This window comes from Hemitrygon akajei, chromosome 13 (genome assembly GCF_048418815.1).
Source record: "Hemitrygon akajei chromosome 13, sHemAka1.3, whole genome shotgun sequence".
Classification (NCBI taxonomy): Eukaryota; Metazoa; Chordata; class Chondrichthyes; order Myliobatiformes; family Dasyatidae; genus Hemitrygon; species Hemitrygon akajei.
The window spans coordinates 61,617,922-61,638,394 of NC_133136.1; the positions used below are offsets into that span (position 1 = coordinate 61,617,922).

Below are 20,473 nucleotides of genomic sequence, written 5' to 3' on the forward strand. Positions count from 1 at the left end.
ATGCAATTGTTATTGTAGTAGGTGGAAATTCTTTTATGCTGGGCCATCTAGTTATATTGCATGGTTAAGTACCACATACCTGTGCTGCAAGATGTAATCAATTCTGCAAACAGACATTTTTACTTGTTTCAGAACATAAATTCGGAGATAAATTATTTTTATCTCCATTCTTTAAAAGTACATTTAAGAACAAATACAAGCATAAAATAATGGCATATTCACATGCCAGGAAATTGTCCACACCTTCATCTTTTCTTTCATCACAGTGATCAATATATCAGTTTGTTACTTCCTGCAGACTGATTTAATTATAGTTGGCTGACAACTGTGTTGTAAACAGCTTTTACAAATCGTGTGGAGGTGGTCTTGAAAGTCCTCCTCTGAATCTCCTTCCCTGTACAAGAATGCCCAGCTACTGATTAGCACCTTCTCACTGACTAACTTGAACTATCTCAGTGAGGGGGAGTTCTCAGAAAATGAAGCGCGTTCCATGCGCACTAATATTGAATGTTGCCAATATCTGATTTAACTATTCCACATTAGTCCTGATGTAATATCTCCCTCCAATTTCCTTTTGATTTTCTACTGCTCCAGCACAGCTCCACTTGCATCAAAATTGCACAGAATGTAATCTTTACAAAGTGTACAGTAGCTTTTATTTCTGAGTGTAATATTTGGCATACTGATTTTATAGAATCATTCAAAATCATCTTAAATGTTTACAGTGTGATATAAATGCCTTTAACTCTTAGGCTAAGAGAGATTATGAAGAATCCTTCACAGGTTTGGCTTCGCTCAGAAATGTAGGTCCATTCTACTACATGTATTGCTGAAACTGTATTGCTGAGACTATTAGAGTTATATAGACAGATGGAATGGAAGCTGACTCTGGCTACCATCAAACCATCATTTACACTAACCCTACACTAATTCCCTCATTCTTCATCTCTCCTCCCTAATTCTACCTCCCCTCTACAGTGGGGCAATTTACAATGGCTGGTTAACCTACCAAACTGTACATCTTTGGGATGTGGGAGGAAACTGAAGTAAAATGTCAGAAGATGTGGCACTGGCGAGACACGGCAATGCTTTGTGGGCAACAAATAGAACTGTTAACAATTCTACTAAATCCCATTGGCTGGACCTTAGGAGGATGATGGCGCCTAACGGTGACTCGTTTGCTTGCATCTTCGGAAACAGCTCTATTTGTATCATTGATATCTCTTCTTTTCCCTTTCAAGGTTCTTTCGAATACCCTGACCTGGAGTTACACGCTGACTTCGGTTCTTTGCGGAAATGGGACCCACTCTCAGGGCCTCACGACCGGCTGCTTTTCGATATGCCAGGGATGCAGTCTGGAAGACTAACGCACCTTCAGGGTGCCAGATTTTCATGGCTCTGGAGACGAGTTGATTCAAGGTCAGTGCCACCGCCTGATGTGTCTTGGGAGACGGAAGATCGATAGCAGCGAGCTGGCTGTGTGCCAGAGACCCGAGTTCTTGGGGCACAGAGCTCGGAAAGAGAGATGCAACAGACTTTTAACACATAAATCAGTGAGTAATTTTGTTACGTTTCCCCTCTCACTGTGAAACGGGCACACCTCATTTTTCCCTTATTAGGGAGAGAGAGAGCCTAGGGTACATCGAATTACCAGGTGAGTGAGTAGTCTTTGGGGTACTGCAAGTCTCTGTCTTAATTGATGCTTTGCTGCACGCTTGAGCATTCAGTGAGGGGTGCCGATGCTTTTTTTTTGCTGGTGGGGGGGTTGTTGCTTTGCTGCAGCTTACGCATGGGAGGGGGGAGTTGGCGTGGGGCTTTGGGGTTCCAACAGTTAACTGTCATTCATTCTTCAGGGGACTCCATACCGCGAAGGCTTTACGCACACAGGAGGCTTTTGGGACCAGACTCTGAATGTGCAGCTTGGACTCCCTACCAAGCGTATTTTTCACCCCTCATGCATCAAAGCCATTGACTTGGGGTCTGAGATGGTCAGAACGTGCACACGGCCTGTGCACATGAACATTGGAGAGCACTCTGAGTTCATCCAATTCCTCCTTATCGACTCACCCAACACTCCCCCTGTCTTGGGTTGCCCCTGGCTCTTCACTCACAACCCTCACTTTGCCTGGTCATCTGGTTCACTGTGGAGTTGTGGGCCCACCCGCCCATAAATCACCCCATAAATTCGTGGGAATTAAAAGACCCTTGATCTCACCAAACTCTCACAGGAATACCAAAACTTAGCCATCGCTTTAAGTAAAAGGGAGGCCAGCACTCTGCTGCCTCGCAGACCACACGACTGTGCAATCGACCTCGTTCCTGGCTTCACCACTCCCCAGGGTTGCCCTTTCTCCCTCTTCCCTCCTGAGTCACAAGCCATGAACGACTACATCATCGAAGTGCGACAGCGTGGCTCCATTCGACCATCCCAGCTCTGAGCCGTGCAGAATTCTTCTTTGTCAAAAAGAATGATGGGGAGTCTGCATTGACTACCATGGACTCAACAAGATCACCACGAAGAACTGCTACCTTGCTCCTCCTTGCTGGATAGTGCATTCTAAATACTCTGCGGGGCCCAGATCATCATCAACCCTAGCTCTAAAAACCTTGTACAATCTGACCTGCATCCGCCACAGAGATAAATGGAAGATGGCACTTATAACACCCACTGACCACTACAAAGACTCGATGAAGCTATTTGGACATTCCAGCCGTTTTCCAAGTCTTCATTAATGAAATCCTCCAAGAAATGCTACACAAGTATGTGTTCATCTACCTCAATGACAAGGACTCTACAAGATGGCATCTGTCACGTCCGTTCAGTCCTTCAGCACCTCCTTAAAAAGCAACCGCACTGTTAGAAAAATGCCAGTTTCACACCCCAGTCATTTCCTTCTCGGTGATGCCCTTTCACCCCAAGGCCATGGAACCAGAGAAAGTACATACCATCATTGAATGGCCCCGACCTCTCTCCTTCAAATAGCTACAGCACTTGTTGGGCTTCTCCAACTGCTACCACCATTTCATCAGGAACTACAGCCAAATTGCCATCCTCTCACCTCCCTCACCATATCACCTATCTCATGAAGAACCAGCTCTGGTACCACAGATCATGCTTTCGAGGAGCTCAATATATGACATTGCAAATCAAAGGCTCCCTATCCCTTCCCAAGGTGCAACACTGCCCCCCTCACCCAGCAATAGAAGTCCATAATGAGACCCTGAAAAGCATGTCCATTTAACATATCTTGGGGACACAAATGACTGCTGGGAGAAATATTTAGCTGGAACAATTCAGCAGATCAAGCAGCACCAGTGGAGGGAAATAGATATATCTTGGGAGCTTCTTTCAATGGAAGGCAGGCATCAATCAGCTGCCAGTGCAGCCTTTGGCAGTTTGAAGAGAAGAATATCCAAAGATCAAGATTTAAAGCTTGGCACAAAAGTCTCCCAGGCAGTAATAGTCCTAATCTTTAGAGAAGTGGACCACCAGCAAGTACCTTGAAGCATTACACTCATCCCATTAATACAGGCCCTACAAAGTCTTTCATACCAGAGGCAGTAAACCAAAATCCTCTTCCAAATAACTTCCTCAGCATCAAAGCTCGGAATAATTTCATTCCTTTACCCAACACCGGATTCCCAAAATAATCATTCTATTCAGAATTCCATCACTGCAAGAGGTTATCAGGAGGTCTGTAGAAATACTTTAAGGATGTTTACAAAGCTTCCTTAGGAAAAAGAACATCTTTCCCAACTCACGGCAATTCTTTGTCCATTATAATTCAGGATGGAGAACGGTCTTCAAAAAGCTCAAATCTCCTTCTAAGTAGTATGCAGAAGCCTGGGCTTTATAACCTGAACAGTGCAAACTACTCAGTCCACTCCCCTGCCGCCACAGTGCAGGTCCCACACTGGCCTCACCAGCCACCTCAGAACCCATGGAACTGGATGTGGACAAAACCTCCTTGAGTAAGGAGAGTCAACATGTCTAATACTAGAGGGTATGCATTTGAGACAAGAGGGGGAAGGTTCAAAGGAGATGTGCAAGGCAAGATATTCTTCCGCAGATAGTAGCTGGTGCCTGGAATGCTGCTGCCAGAGACTGGGGGTTGGATTGTGCTTCTGGAAGTCATTACAACAGAGGCCCTTAGATAAGCACATGAATATGCAGACTGGAGTGAAATGGACCTGTGCAGGCAGAAGGGATGAGGTGCCATTAGCTTAATTAATTTGGCACAATGTCATTTCTGAAGGGTCTGCTCTGTGCTGTACTATTCTAGGTCCTATGATCTACAGTACCTTTGATAAAGGTAACATCAAAGCCCTCGGTCTGTCACTCCTCAAAATGGAAAAGTGAAAATCAACCTCCATGTGGACAGATGTGTAAGAGACTTTTAGATACATGATGAAAGAGAAATGGAGGGCTCTGCTGGAGAGATACATAGAGACTTTTAGGTACATGATGAAAGAGAAATGGAGGGCTCTGCTGGAGAGAAGTGTTATATTGATTTTTAGATTGAGAAGTCAGCACAACTCGTAGGACAAAGAGTTCCATGTTCTATGTTAATAAGCCACTAATAAAGAGCCAGAAGTCACAAAAAAAAATGTAAGACCATAAGAAATAGGAGCAGGAGTCGGCCATCTGGCCTGTCGAGCCTGCTCTGCCGTTCAATAAGATCATGGCTGATCTGGCTATGGACTCATCTCCACCTACCTGCCTTTTCCCTTAACCCTTATTTCCTATACCATGCAAAAAATCTATCCAACCTTGTCTTAATTATATTTATGAGGTAGCCTCCACTGCTTCATTGGGCAGAGAATTCCACAGATTCACCATTCTCTGAGAAAAACAGTTCCTCCTCATCTCAGTCCCAGAATCTAGTCTCCCGAATCTTGAGGCTCTGTCCCCTAGTTTTAGTCTCACCTATCAGTGGGAACAACTTTCCTGCCTCCAGTTTATCTATCCCTTTCATAATTTCATATGTTTTTATAAGATCTCCTGTCATTCTTCTGAATTCCAGCAAGAACAGTCCCAGACAACCCAATCTCTCCTCATAGTCTAACCCCTTCATCTCTGGAATCAACCTGGTGAACCTCCTCTGCACCGCCTCCAAGGCCAGTATATCCCTCCTCAAGTATGGAGACCAGATCTGCATACAGTACTCCAGGTGCTGCCTCACCAGTACCCTGTACAGTTGCAGCATAAACTCTCTGCTCTTAAGTTCAATCCCACCAGCAATGAAGGTCAAAATTCCATTTGCCTTCTCGATAGCCCGCTGCACCTGCAAACCACCCTTTCATGATTCATGTCTGAGTGTATTCAGCCTTTTTTCCTTGAAGTGATGGAGGATGAGAGGTGACCTGATAGAGGTGTATAAGATGATGAGAGTCATTGATCGTGTGGAAAGTCAGAGGCTTTTTCCCAGGGCTGAAATGGCTAGCACGAGAGGGCACAGTTTTAAGGTGCTTGGAAGTAGGTACAGAGGAGATGTCGGGGTGTGTTTTTTACAGAGAGTGGTGAGTTTGTGGAACGGGCTGCCAGCCAACTGTAGTGGAGGCGGATATAATAGGGTCTTTTAAGAGACTCCTGGAGAGGTATGTGAAGCTCAGAAAAATAGAGGGCTATGGGTAACACTAGGTAAATCCTCAGGTAAGGACATGTTCGGCACAGCTTTGTGGGCCGAAAGACCTGTATTGTGCTGTAGGTTTTCTATGTTTCTATGTTTCACTCCTAAGTCCCTCTGCACAGCAGCATGCTGCAATTTTTTACTATTTAAATAATAACCTGCTCTTTCATTTTTCCTTCCAAAAGTGGATGACAATGCATTTACCAACACTGTACTCCATCTGCCAGACCCTTGCCTACTCACTTAACCTATCTATATCTCTCTGCAGACTCTCCATAATTTCTGCACAATTTGCTTTTCCACTCAATTTAGTATCATCAGCAAACTTAGATACACTACACTCGGCCCCTGTTCTAAATTGTTCATGTATATCATGAACAGTTGCAGGCCCAACACCGACCCCTGCAGCACACCACTCACCACTGATTGCCAATCAGAGTATCACCCATGTATCCCAACTCTCTGCTTTCTATTAGTTAACCAATCTTCTAGCCATGCTAATATGTCACCCCCAACTCTATGCATCCTTATCTTTTATGCGGCACCTTATTGAACATCTTCTGGAAATTCAAGTAAATGCGTCCATCTGTCCCCCTCTATCCACTGCAATTGTTATATCCTCAAAGAACTCCAGTAAGTTTGCCAAACAGGACCTGCCTTTGCTGAATCCATGCAGCACCTGCCTGATTTCTTTCCAGATGCCTCGCTATTTCTTCTTTAATGATAGCTTTAAGCATTTTTCCAAATACAGATTTTAAACTAACTGGTCTATAGTTACCTGCCTTTTGCCTACATCCATTTTTGAATAGTGGCATGACATGCACTGTCTTCCAATCCGCCAGGACCTGCCCAGAGTCCAGAGAATTTTGGTAAATTATTGCTAGGGCCTCCACTGTAACTTCTGCCATTTCTTTCAATACCCTGGAATGCACTCTATCAGGACTAGGGAATTGATCTATCTTCAGGCCCACAAGTTTGCTCAGCACTACCTCTTTAGTGATAGCTATTGTATTGAGGTCCTCACTTCCCATCACATCCATAACATCTCTCTTTGGCATGTTAGACCTGTCCTCCACAGTGAAGACTGACAAAGTAGTCATTCAAAACCTCTGCCATTTCCAATCACCTAATATCAGTTCCCCCTTCTCGTCCTCCAAGGGAGCTACGTTCACTTTAGCCACCCTTTTCTGCTTTATATAATTATAAAAACTTTTACTATCTGTTTTTATATTTTGTGCTAGTTTATTTTCAAAATCTAGCTTCCCTTTCTTCATTGCTCACTTAGTGGTTCTTTGTTGATTTCTAAAGTTTTCCCAATCTTCCAGTTTCCCACTACTCTTGGTAACTTTGCAAGCACGAGCTTTTAGTTTGATGCCTTGCTTTATTTCCTTTGTTATCCAAGACTAGCTCTCTCCGCCCTTACTGTTTTTGCTTTTAACTGGAACATACCCTTGAGCACCATGAAAAATCTCTTTGAAAGACTTCCACTGTTCCTGAACTGTGCCAGCATATAGCCCATGTTCCCAGTCTACTCTAGCCAAATCCTCCCTCATCCCATTGTAGTCTCCATTGATTAGGCATAATACACTGGTTTTAGATCAAACTATTGCACCCTCCATTTGAATGAGAAACTCAGTCATCACTCTTTCCAAGAGGATCCTAACTACAACATCACAAATTTTACCTGTCTCATTGCACAGGACCAGATCTAAGATAGCACATTCCCTTGTGGGTTCAATAACATGCTGTTCAAGAAAGCCACCACGAATGCATTCCATGAAGACTGCCTCAACCAACTTGATTCACCCAATCTATGTGCAAGTTAAAGTCCCCCATGATAACTGCTGTTCCATTCTTACCTGCCTCAGATATTTCTGTTTATTGCCTGTGCCACCGTAATGTTATTATTCAGTGTCCAATAGACAACTCCCAATTATTACAACTATTCGTAATCTCTACCCAGATGGATTCATCCTTCTGCTCCTTAGACCTTATAGTGTCTCTTGCTATCGTCCTGACCTCATCTTTAATTAAGAGCACTACCCTACCTTCCTTACCATCCTGCATATCCTTCCAGATTACCTGATATCCTTAGACATTTAATTCACAATCCTCTCCACCCTGCAACCAAGTCTCTGTAATGGCCACTAAATCATACCCCTTTGAACTGATTTGTGCCTCAAGTTCACTGACCTTTGTTTCAAATACTACAGACATTCAAATAAAATGCCCCTACACTCATTGTGCTTCTAAAATCTTGTAATATTTTATGCTTTTGCACTTGACTTTTCTTCACTCCACTCTTACTTTTCTGTTGAAGCCATCCACTTACTATTTAGTTTAAAGCCCTATCCACAGCCTTAGTTATGTGATTCACTAGAATCCAGGTCCCATCACGATAGGGTCTTTTAAGAGACTCCTGGATAGGTACATCGAGCTTAGAACAATAGAGGGCTATAGGAACCCTAGGTAATTTCTAAGGTAAGAACATGTTTGGCACAGCTTTGTGGGCCAAAGGGCCTGTATTGTGCTGTAGGTTTTCTATGTTTCTATCACGGTTCAGGTGGATCCCGTCCCGTTGGTACAGCTCCCTCCCTCCCCAATAATGGCGCCAATTTCCCATGAATTCAAACCCATTTCTCCCACAACAATCCTTGAGCCAAACATTTAACTCTCTAATCTTCTTAACCCTATGCCAATTTGCATTTGGTTCAGGTAGTAATCCAGAGATTACAACCTTTTTCGTACTGCTTCTTAATTTAGTCCCTAGCTGCTCAAATTCCCTTAACAGAACCTCTTTCAATGTTCATTTGTACCCACATGAACCACAACAACTGGATCTTTCCCCTCCCACTACAAATTCCTCTGCAGGTCGGATATGATATCCCGAACCTGGGCACCAGGCAGGCAACACAGCCTTTGGGACACTGTATCCTCGCAACAGAGAACTCTGTCTATTCCCCTGACTATATTATCCCCAATTACCACCACATTTCTCTTCTCTCCCCCCCTCCTGGATGACTCCCTGAACTGCGGTGCCACAGTTAGGTTGCTCATCTTTCCTACAGCCCCTACTCTCATCCACTCAGGGAGCAAGAATCGGAGACCTAATATAAACCAGTATACAGTATCAGAAAAGATGACTGCACATGTCTGATGAATTTGCAGGACCTGGGAATTTCCACATTTGATTTTAAAGAAAGTGGATAAGGTGATTGCAGATACAATCACCACAATCACCACAAATATGAAAGTTTTCTTTAGTTTGCAAACATGCACATTTAACTTCATTTTTTTAATAAAGGAGAAACAATTGTCAGTCTGACATATGCAGTAGCAAAGTTATTGAAATTCATAATTATTCAAGTCCATAAGTAAGGAGAAACTACTGGAGCACTTGCAAAAATACAAAGTGATCAGAGAGAGCGACCTTGCAATTATCAACAATAACAACCATTTCTAGGTTGTTTTGCATCACCTCTGCATGAGATGCAATTACATATCAAGCAAGTCATACTTGTCATGCAAATCCCTCTTAAGAGCATTATAGGGAACCTTCAACTAAACTGGCCTCCTCTGGGCAAAATCTTACTGACGCATCACCAAACTGATGCCTCTGCTTATACCCCATACCTATTTTTGATTATTCTGTTCTCCACAACCTTTGAAAAGATACTATTTCAACCTGATCTCACTAACAACTGTGAGGCCCAGTTCCTGACCTCCCAATCTTTTGAACATCTAATCCACCACAGATTGTTCTGAGGATCCAATACCCAAACTTTCAAGATCTTCTGATGCATTGACTCTCTCTGAAGATCCTGAAGCCTTAGAAAAAACTTCCAATTCCTTGAAGCTCAATATGGAATTCATGATCTCCAAAAACACCTAGCACCCACCCTGCCACCTACACAAGCCACTGAAACCCCAAACCTCAATTTCCTTTCCACCACGCTTGGTCCCATTCTCTAATTTTTACAAAGGAACCCTTCCACAAAACCCTGATTCTCTGTGGGTGCCCCTCACACTCAAACTTTGGATACTGTTCCTTCATTCCCATTCAGCTTCCTACCTTCCCCACCAACCCAAACCAGACCCAGATCTTTATCCTCCAGCCATCAGATCTCTCTCCCAACCAAACTCAGCATTCTCTAACCAAGCCTCTGTCTTGGCTACTATGTCATTACGTGACTCATGCTCCTGTTGTCAGTGAGGAATGATTGAGGTGGCGGGAATGGGATGCATTGGGTTGCAAAAGGATTTCCAGGTGGAATCAGGTGGAAATAGAATTTCCAGTCCACTGTAGGCTGGGTGTGATAGAGGAAGTGAGATGAGAGACAACATCTAACTAAAATGGCTTTAATAAATCTACAATTTCAATCAGGAAGATTAGTATAATGTTCTACTTAGAAAAAATATTCTATTGGTCACCCGAGAGAGTCATACAAAAAATCTTCAGAAATATCTATTTACATTGTGGTATCAATAGTTAAAATCATTCATTAACGATACACTCAGAGGTCACTTTATTAAGTATATTTATACACCTGCACATTAATGTATATATCTAATAAGCCAATCATATGGCACCGACTCATGTATACATGATCAAGAGGTTCAATTGTTGTTCAGACCAAATATCCGAATGGGGAAAAATTGTAATCCAAGTGACTTGGACCATGCAATGATTGCTGGTACCAGACAGGTAGTTTGAGTATCTCGGAAACTGCTGATCTCCCGTGATTTTCACATACGGCAGTCTCCAAAGTTTACAGAGAATGGTGTGAAAGCAAAAACAGCTAGTGAGCAGCAGTTCCATGGGCGAAAATGCCCTGTTAATGAGAGAGGTCAGAGGACAATGGCCAGATTGGTTCAAGCTGGCAGGAAGGTGACAGGAACTCAAATAGTCACATGTTACAACAGTGGAGTGCAGAAGAGCATCTCTGAATGCACAAGATATTGAACCTTGAAGTGGATGAGCTGCAGCAGCTGAAGACCATGAGCACAGACTCAGTGGCCACATTATTGGGTACTGTACCTCCTATACCTAATAAAGTGACCAGTAAGTGTAATTGGGTGAATATTAAGACAATCTTGCTGAAGCACTGATAAAATAGCAAAAAGATGGAAATTATCAAATGTGGGCAATAACTCAGTTGAATGGGGTAAAATTACATCTGGAAACCAGATTCACCTTCATGGATTCTTCTGCACTTCTTGCCACCTAGGTAAAGCAACCAACATAATCAAAGACCTCAGCTACCCTGCATATTCTCCATCCTCCCCCCACCAACCCCATCGGGCACAAGAACAGTTTCTATCCTGCTTTTATAAGACTGTTGAATTGTCCCTTAGCATGATAAAATGGACTCTTGATTTCAAAATCTACCTCTTTATGGTTTGCACCTTATTGTCTGCCTGCACTGTAACAGTATCTCTTCATTCTGCACTCTGTTATCATTTTATCTTGCATTACCTTATTGCACTATCGTAGTGAATAGTTCTGCATGGATGTCATGCAAAACAAAATATCTCAGTACATGTGACAATTCACTAATTTGTATACGGTACAGCATTATGGTAAAGCAGCAGAAGCATGAATGTGCATTGTTCGGTACAGTTCACACTGAAGAAAATGAATGCTGATTCTGAGAACACAAATGATCGAGCATGCTGTTCGAGGAGAGCTACATAAAGGATCACCAAAAATCTTCACACACTTTGTCCAATTTAAATATAAATTTAAAATTAAAATAATTAAATAATTATTAAATAAATTAATAATTAAATAAAATAATTGAAATATTGGCGCATACACTTTAACAAACCAATCCTAAGGTCAGTGGCACAGGTGAAACTTGCCACTTGAAAGTTGACCTCCAAGTTGCACATCACATTGACTTGGAAATAAATAATTATTCCTTCGCCATAGCCTAGTGAAATGCTGGAACTGTTTCCCCAATAGCATTATGGGTATTCCTACACCGCAAGATGACAACCGTTCTCGAAGGCCGCTCTCCATCGCACTTATGAGGGCATTTAGGATAATTAATTATTCTTGTATAATTGTTGGCTCCGCTCCAAGTTTCAGACAGTAAGGAATCATATTGAGAATTCAGTGACGGGTGTCAGAATGCCTGACCTGAATTTTCGTTTCTTCATTTCAATACTAGATTGAGTTCTAACAGAATTTTTAAACAATCGAAATGATGAGGTTGGCTCTCTTTTACATTTAACAAACTGCCTCATACAGAGTTCAAATAAAACATGACAGGATATTTCGGTTCACTGAAAAGAGTACATGTTTACCTGATCAGGAAGGGCCCACATAATGGGAACTAATATTTGCCTGTCAGATGTTGCTGTTCACTAAAGCATATTTAAATGTGTTGATGAATGCCAGTGTAGAGCTTTAGCAGTATTCTACCCAGCTGTATTCTTGACAGTTCCTTGATAAATGTTAATTTTCTGTAATTCAAAGTGATTAGAACAAACCAGTGGGCTTCCCGAGAGGATGAAATTATGTATTTCAAAAACAAGGATTCTGTGATTGGCAATGAGAACCAAAGGAGGCTGAACTAGATGAAGCTCAGAATGGAGGTGGAGATTGCAATGTACAATTAAGCCTTTTCTTAGCTTCCAACGTAGGTGGCACACCAGTGTCATCCTAGCTGATCATTTACATGATTTCTGTATGCTTCCAGTTCACATTGTGCTGCTGAGTGACTGCATGACTCAATAGGGAACCCTCTGTGACGTTAATGACATTCTGCCTGAATTAAAGCCAGCCTACACCTTTTAAAAGAAGGTGCACAGGAGCTCATTCCGAGAGCAGGTTCCAAGATATTCCAATACTAAACTGAAGTTACATGGACTTGAGCAAGTTTAAAGAACTGCAAGGTACACTGAACACTCATTGAGACACAGAAATTTGCCACCATCTTGAAAGTACTTTCATATGGTACATGTGGAGTCTCTTCTGTAGCTAAGCACAAGAACTGGAAAGCACAGGTAACTATAGCACAAGGTGTAAACTGAAGCATTAACCCCCTGCATTAATTAGCATTATGCACATTGTAACATCATGTATGGTCTACTCTGTGTACTAAAGTGGGTTCCCTGCACAAGGTTTATATTACAAATATTTACATTTGCAGCAGATGTTTATTGAAATTGATCATGCCAGGAAATATACACAACTAAATTTAATTTTACGCTATTTCAATTATAATTCAATCAAGAGTGTATATGAATTGACGCTAAGTCTCAGTTCATCGTAAGGTTGATCAGCTTGTGCAAGCCCTGTGAGTAGCCATTAGTTTTATTAATGTGCAGTTTGCTGCACATCAGATGCTGCTATTCAAACTATGAAAGCACATCCTGCATTAGTGTAAACAGTATACAAGACCACAAACAGAGTAGGAACAGAAGATTCTGGGAACACTCAACAGGTCAGCCAGAATCTCTAGAAGGAGAAGCAGTTAATGCTTAAATCTCAAACAAGAGAAAATCTGCAGATGCTGGAAATCCGAGCAGCACACACAAAATGCTGGAGGAACTCAGCAGGCCAGGCAGCATCTATGGAAAAGAGTACGGTTAGGGCCGAAACCCTTCGGCGGGACTGGAGAAAAAAGCTGAGGAGTAGATTTAAGAGGTGGGGGGAGGGGAGAGAGGAGCACAAGGTGATAGGTGAAAGCTGGAGGAGGAGCGGGTGAAGTAAAGAGCTGGGAAGTAAATTGGTGAAAGATATAGAAGACCATGGAAAAAATGAAAAGGGGGGAGGAGCACCAGATGGAGGCAATAGGCAGAGAAGGAGATAAGGTGAGAGAGGGAAAAGGTGAAGGGGGGTGGGAGGCAATACTGAAAGCTCAAGAAATCAATGTTCATGCCATCAGGTTGGAGGCTACTCAAATGGTATATAAGGTGTTGTTCCTCCAACCTGAGTGTGGCCTCATCATGACAGTGGAGGAGGCCATGGATAGACATATCGGAATGGGAATGGGAATTGGAATAAAATGGGTGGCCACTAGGAGATCCTGCTTGTTCTGGCAGATGGAGCACAGGGGCTCAGCATAGTGGTCTCCCAACCTGTGTCGGGTCTCCCCAATATACAGGAGGGAGCACCAGGCACCAAACAGACTCACAGGTGAAGTGCCGCCTCACCTGGAAGGACTGTTTAGTCCCCTGAATGGTAGTGAGGGAGGAGGTGTAGGGGCAGGTGTGGCACTTGTTCCACTTGCAAGGATAAGTGCCAGGAGGGAGATCAGTGGGGAGGGACGAGTGGGCAAGGGAGTTGCATAGGGAGCAATCCCTGTGGAAAGCTGAAAGTGGGGGGGAGGGAGAGATGAGCTTAGAGGCGGGATCCCATTGGAGTTTCGGAGAATTATATGCTGGACGCGAAGGCTAGTGGGGTGATAGGCAAGGACAAGGGGAAGCCTATCCCTGGTAGAGTGGCAAGAGGATGGAGTAAGAGCAGAAGTGGAAGAGATGTGGTTGTGGGCATCACCTTCGTTCTAGAATGAAAAGCCTCATCCTGAGAGCAGATGCGGCAGAGGCAAAGGAATTGAGAGAATTGGTGTTTTTACAAGTAACAGGGTGGGAAGAGGTCTAGTCCAGGTAGCTGTGAGAGTCCGAGGACATCAGTGAGTAAGCTGTCTCTGGAGATAGAGCTAGTGAGATCTGCTACAAATAGTATTTAAATCTGCTGCTTCATCAGAACTAGGATAGTTTGGCTCTGATGAAGTAGTTCCAGAAAAAGTCTGAAATAAAAGCAGAAAGGGGCTGGAAGTACTCAGCAGGTTAGGCGGAATCTGTGAAGAGAGAAATGGCATTACCATTTCAAGTTAACTGAAAGATCTAATGAAAGATCGGCGCAATGACACAAGTTTCTCTCTCACAGAAGGTGTCTGAAGTGGATGTGTACTTTCAGAATTCTCTGCTTTCATTTCACTAGACATGGACACTGGAATCCTGAATTTACCAAGTAATTTTGACATTCTCCATTCCAGAATTTTTTGTAATGATCGTAGAAATGGGGCATAGTGGACAGCCAGGAAGGCTATCAAAGCTTGCAGTGGGATCTGAGCAGCTGGAAAAATGGGCTGAAAAATGACAGATGAAATTTAATGCAGACAAGTATGAGGTACTGCATGTTTGGAAGGACAACACAGGGTAAGACTTACACGGTGAACAGTAGAGCACTAAGGAGTATGGTAGAACAGAAGGACCTGGTAATCAGATCCATAATTCCTTTTAAGTAGTCATAAATAGATAGGGACATTAAGAGGGTTGTTAGTACATTGGCCTTTGTAATTCAAAATATTGAGTACAGGAGTTGGGATATTATCTTGAAGTTGTGTAAGGTGTTGGTGAAGCCTAATTTGGAGTATTATGTGCAGTTGTGTTCACTTAACATGTAGGAAAGATATTAATAAGATTGAACGCATACAGAGAACCTTTACAAGGATTTGCTGGGACTTGAGGACTGGAATATTAGGGAAAGGATAAATAGTTTTGGACTTTATTCCCCAGAGCACAGAAAAATAAGGAAAGATTTGAAAGAAGCATATAAAATAATGAGTGGTATGGACAAAGTAAATGCAAGCAGGCTTTTTCCGCTGAGGTTGGATGAGACTAGAACTGGAGATCACGGGATGAGGGTGAAAAGTGAAATGTTTAAGGGGAATATGAAGGGTAACTTCATCACTTAGAGGATGATGAGAATGAAGAATGAGATGCCGGTGTAATTTCAACTTTTAAGAGAACTTTAGATAAATACATGGATGGGAAGGGTATAAGTGCAATGGTCCTTGGGACTAATAGAATAATGGTTCAGCATGGACTTGATGGGCCGAAGAGACTGTTTCCGTGCTCTAGTGCTCCATGACTCTATGCTTTATGACTCTACTAGATTCTTAACAGAACTGTGTAAAGGACAATAGTTATCCTGAAACCAATGGATATGTGGGTTCAGGACAATTATTGTTCTTTGCGCAATTCTGTAAAAGACATCAGGTCAAAAATGACAGCAGCATATAGAAGGCTTCATCTGAAGTAACTGCTCTTATACGGAAGTCCATATATCCTGTCTGTGGCATTTGCTGTAGCTGCATAGTTAGCAGCTTCTTCAAAACAGCATAACATTAGCAATTCTTCCTCGGAGTTCACTGGTCCACTGGTAATTTCTATATCTTTTTTTTCGGTTCACTGGCCTCAATTAGAACAAATGCAACGAAAATAACTAGTGCTTTCTTTCGAAAAGCAGTGTGAACTTAAAATCCATCCTCTTTGGGACAATTAACCTGAATTGTTCTATCAGCTCACAAATATAATGGGTAGCTCAAGCAGGTAGGCGATAGGAAGAATGCAAAAACCAGAATGATTTGCCTTTGAAATGATGAAGCATGTTACTTGATTTGCAGTTTGGCCCATATGTCAGCATAATCATAAGAGCATATATGGAGTTTGGTATTTGGTCAGAACATCTGAACTTACCCCTAGGTAACAGCCATCGATGAACACTACAGGTAAGGAAGGAGATTCATTTGCTCTCTTGCAACGTTCTTCTAGCTCCTTTCCATAGTCACTGTTCAAAGCAATGTTTTTTTCTTCCAATTTTATTCTGTGATTTTGGAAAATTTTCCTTACTAACTCGCATCGATCAAACGTTGCCCTCACAACACGAAGGCTAGTAGTGTAGATTACTATTCTTCCAAACTCGAGAGCCAGTGGTGGCTGCAACAAATAAAGACAAGTCTTAAAGACAGCATTGTCTGTAGCTTTCTGTGTTAACTCTCTGAATAACTTGATTAAGTTGGACACAAGCATGCAAGCTCAATTTCCACACAATTATAATCCCTTATGAACCTTTCTCTCCATCACCCAAACCAACTTGATCTCTGGATGATTAGAAGAACAATGAAATGCAAGGAAAACAGGGGAGAAGTATCTCCGACCAGACTTAGTAAAGTATCATATATGTATGATAAATCATGAGAGGCAATGCTGAATTCATAATATGTTGAAATTCAGTGAGATTTTGTGCTAACCATAACTAGTGAGTTTTTTCACCTGAGTTAATATTACAGTAAAATTTATAACTGCCCTTCATAAATGAGTATTTTACACAAATGAGCTCAAGCTTCTCCAAATAATATGATTTTTTAAATTCGCATTAGGGATTTCTTTCAAGCCTGTAAAAAGAATGAGTTGAACAAAGGTGGGAATGAAAGATTTTTAAATATCAGGCCAAATTCCAGCCACCTACCTTTGGTTTCAGTCAGTTGAAGTCTTCAGGGAAGCTGCATAAATGCATTTTAATAGAATTGTTATTTTTACAGCATGACAGCTGAATTGTCTACAGATAAGGAATCTCTGCAGGTAAGTAGCATTGAGAAATGCCAGACTTTTGATGTTCTTTCTAATTCTCTTATTAAATTTCAAACTGCACTGAAAAGTCCAGTTTTTAATGCCAGTTTCTTGAATTCATTGTGCATTTGCAAGCTTCCTCGACGGTCAATAGGAGAAAGGATGTTTCCTCTGGGACCAAGAAGCTAGTCAGTCTTCCTTACAATGATCTCAGATTTCAAGTAGAGTCTCCCATACTCCAATGTCTCCAGTCATTTTCCATTCACTCACACTGATCCTCTAGTCAGTCCCGGCAATTCTGATTCCTCCACCCGTAACACAATTTCCCGTCTCCCTCATTCTTCACGCCTCCATACGCATGTACCCAACTCTCTGACTGTGCCCAGCCCATTCAACAATCTCTGAACGTTTACTTACTTGGTTTTCAAGTAATCAACATGTACGAGAATATTTTAAATGTGACCTGTGGCTAATTTCATACCTGATGTTAAAGGCTCCCCATCCAGAATCCTCACTGCAACCCAATGCAACACCTCAACACCCCTCCCACATGGCATCTTTGAGTAAATGGCGAGTCATCTGCGCCATTACCTAGGTATAGCTCAGCCTGATTTCGAATCAAATCACTTGTCGCTCAATATTTATAAGTGTATGGATCAGTCGGTCAGAACAGGAGAGTTTTTGTTACTGCTTGTTGATGGTAAAATGCTTTCAATTGTGTTGAAATTTAAGTGAAAGAGATAAATAAACAATATGGATAGTCAGTTTACATCTGTAAATATTCATTCCAGATATTCACCTTTTCTCTTGGAATGCAACAATGAACATTTCTAGGATGGTATGCCCCAGGCATTTTATCTTTATACTAAAAGTAATATATAATATATATAATAATAAAAGTAATATATCTTATGGATAGGGGAATCAAGGGATATGGGGACAAGGCAGGAACCGGATATTGATAGGAATTGATCAGCCATGATCTCAAAATGGTGGTGCAGGCTCAAAGGGCCGAATGGTCTACTTCTGCACCTATTGTCTATTGTCTATAATGATTAACTTTAGAATACTACTTTACTGCCAGTGAATAGAAGTCACAACAGGAGTTAGAATGATAATTTACCTATCCTCAGGAGGTTGTGCATATAGTGAACAAGTTCAGAAACATACTTAGGTCTTTGAATTGTTTGCAAATCTACTTCATCCATTGAAACTGTTCACTGTATTCCCATTGTGTTGTCTTTCTCCAGTACTATCGGTTAACATTTCCATTTTAAGTTCTAAACCATTACACTTTTAAATGATGTTATTGTTTCTGTTTCAAATGATGTCGTAATTGTAAAGCACACAATGTTCTCATTATCATTCCCATAAACACATTTATTTAGTGGGTGATTGTTCCAAATTTCTTATGTATTTGTTACTGACAATGGGAGACAATTCATTGCTATTCACTTCTTCATTTCAAGGTCCTAAAATCCCCTTCATGTTCTCTGTTGCTATAAAATTGTATTGGTTTTAAAGCTTTTTTGTTGTTTCTCTTTTTGATATAATTTCAGTGAATCATCATTGTGCCCATTGTCTCTACATCCTTTGTATAGCATGGTCTGTACAAGTTCAAGTTCAATTGCCATTCAACCCTTCACATGTATACAGCTAAAGGAAACAGTGTTCCTCTGGGGCCAAGGTGCAAAACAACAGTACATACAGTCACACACAGTACACGGCACCTGGTACATATAGCTAAGATAGCATATACAGTCACACAAAAACATATATTAACCCAAGACCCTGAGGGGCATGGCCTGAAGATCGATGTTGCGTGGGATGTTGTCCTGGAGCCATGATTCTGTAAGAGCAAGCACACAGCAGTTCCTCATTATGCACCAATGAACACAGTCCAGCTTGTCTTCGTGTGAGTGAACAGTGGAGAGCATCACTGACAGGAGGGGCCAGTCCCCAGCCCAGCACAGATTCCAGTGTGCCTGCACTCTCCCACACCTCCTCCCCAGCTGCTGCAACAGGCAACGCTGTGGCTTGAGGGCCTGCTCCACGCAGCAGTCCAGACCACGCAGCTCTCCTGCTATTGTTCTCTCCGATGAACCAGTGAACCAGACTTGCAGTATTCTACATTATCAATGTCCAAGGGGTCTTGTGAACACAAGGAAAATGTCCAAGACAATCATCTGCACCACGCACCACCTCCAACACCTTCTTCCCTAGGTGGCCACAGCAGGTAACAATATGGTACCCAACAAGCCCCTGCCACAGTTTCACTGCTATCCAGCAACTCACTAGTGAGGAAGACTTGCAGCACTTTGTGTTCTTATTTTCGAGCAGTGTCTCACAATCATAAAAAAGACATAAAAGATGAACTGTTACACCACTGGCTAGCCCAGAGAAGTCTCTGTGATCAAGCGTGTCACCATCTTACAACAACTCCATAGATAAATCAAAGATACAGCATTGCTTTATCTTTGTGTGAAATCCAGACATTCAGCCACTCATTGGTTTTTATTACCATATATTCAAATTGTTCTCTGAGTTTTTACAACTTCACTATTTCTCTCTTTTCTTGCATTTGACTAAGAATCTTAATATCTGCCTTCCTTTATTCCCAACAAGAGGAACCAGCTCTTCCATTCCCTCTCCATACATCCATCCCCCCACTTTTCAGGATTTATGGAAGGCCCGTACATAGGCAAGCTACCTCTGGAGGACAAAGAGTAACTGTAGCATTAAAACACTTAGAGTTCATGTTTGGGCTTGGTAACTCCACTAGTCTCTAGTAATTTCATTTCAGACTTAGAAGCATACTATTATCTTGCTATAATTTCTCAATCTTTTATATTATCTATCATGAGACAGCAATTTAACCCTAATTGCAATACTGGTCAGTCTTGGCTCTGGGTAAATCTCATGCATTAGTTAGGAATATGAGAGTGAATTTCTGAGTGTGTTCCAGGTAGCTATTTTTAGACCAAGTATTAAGAGGTCATTTAGGGAACAAACTATCCTGGGCACCATTCAATAAGGATTTATGATTAATTAACCATTTTGTGTTGGTGCTTTAGAAAAGAGTAACTACAACACGATGGGGTTCTTCATTAAATGAAGTAGAATATGAGGTTCTTCTAGGGTTTTAAATTTAAACAGAGGAAACTAAAAGTAAGAGGAGTGAATTGGCTATCACAGAGTGGGAGCTTCATTGGAAAGCACAATGATGGTTCAGCAATGGCTAAGTTTAAGAAACAAGTTGTTACTGTTTTGTATGGCATGGCCCAGGAGGGGCAGACACAAGTCTGTCCGTTCAGGAGCCGGGGTTGGATCAATCTTCATCTGGCATCTTGTTCACAGGCATTCCAACATGACTGGCCCTGAGTTGGCATCGCCTGATGGAGTCCTTGAAGCTGACAAGCCTCCACAGGCTGGCAACATTAAGAAACAAGTAAACTAACATCTATATATTTCTTTCT

At 41.9% G+C, this 20,473-nt stretch overlaps 1 protein-coding gene across 1 annotated transcript in view; it reads right to left on the minus strand.

Annotated features, from left to right (window-relative positions):
• grxcr1a (glutaredoxin and cysteine rich domain containing 1 a) overlaps nucleotides 1–20,473 on the minus strand; it is a 50,022-nt gene that overhangs the window by 8,297 nt on the left and 21,252 nt on the right. Inside the window, exon 2 of the mRNA XM_073063959.1 lies at nucleotides 16,125–16,364. Coding sequence (XP_072920060.1) covers nucleotides 16,125–16,364 — 240 coding nt within the window. The remainder of the gene's footprint in view (nucleotides 1–16,124; nucleotides 16,365–20,473) is intronic.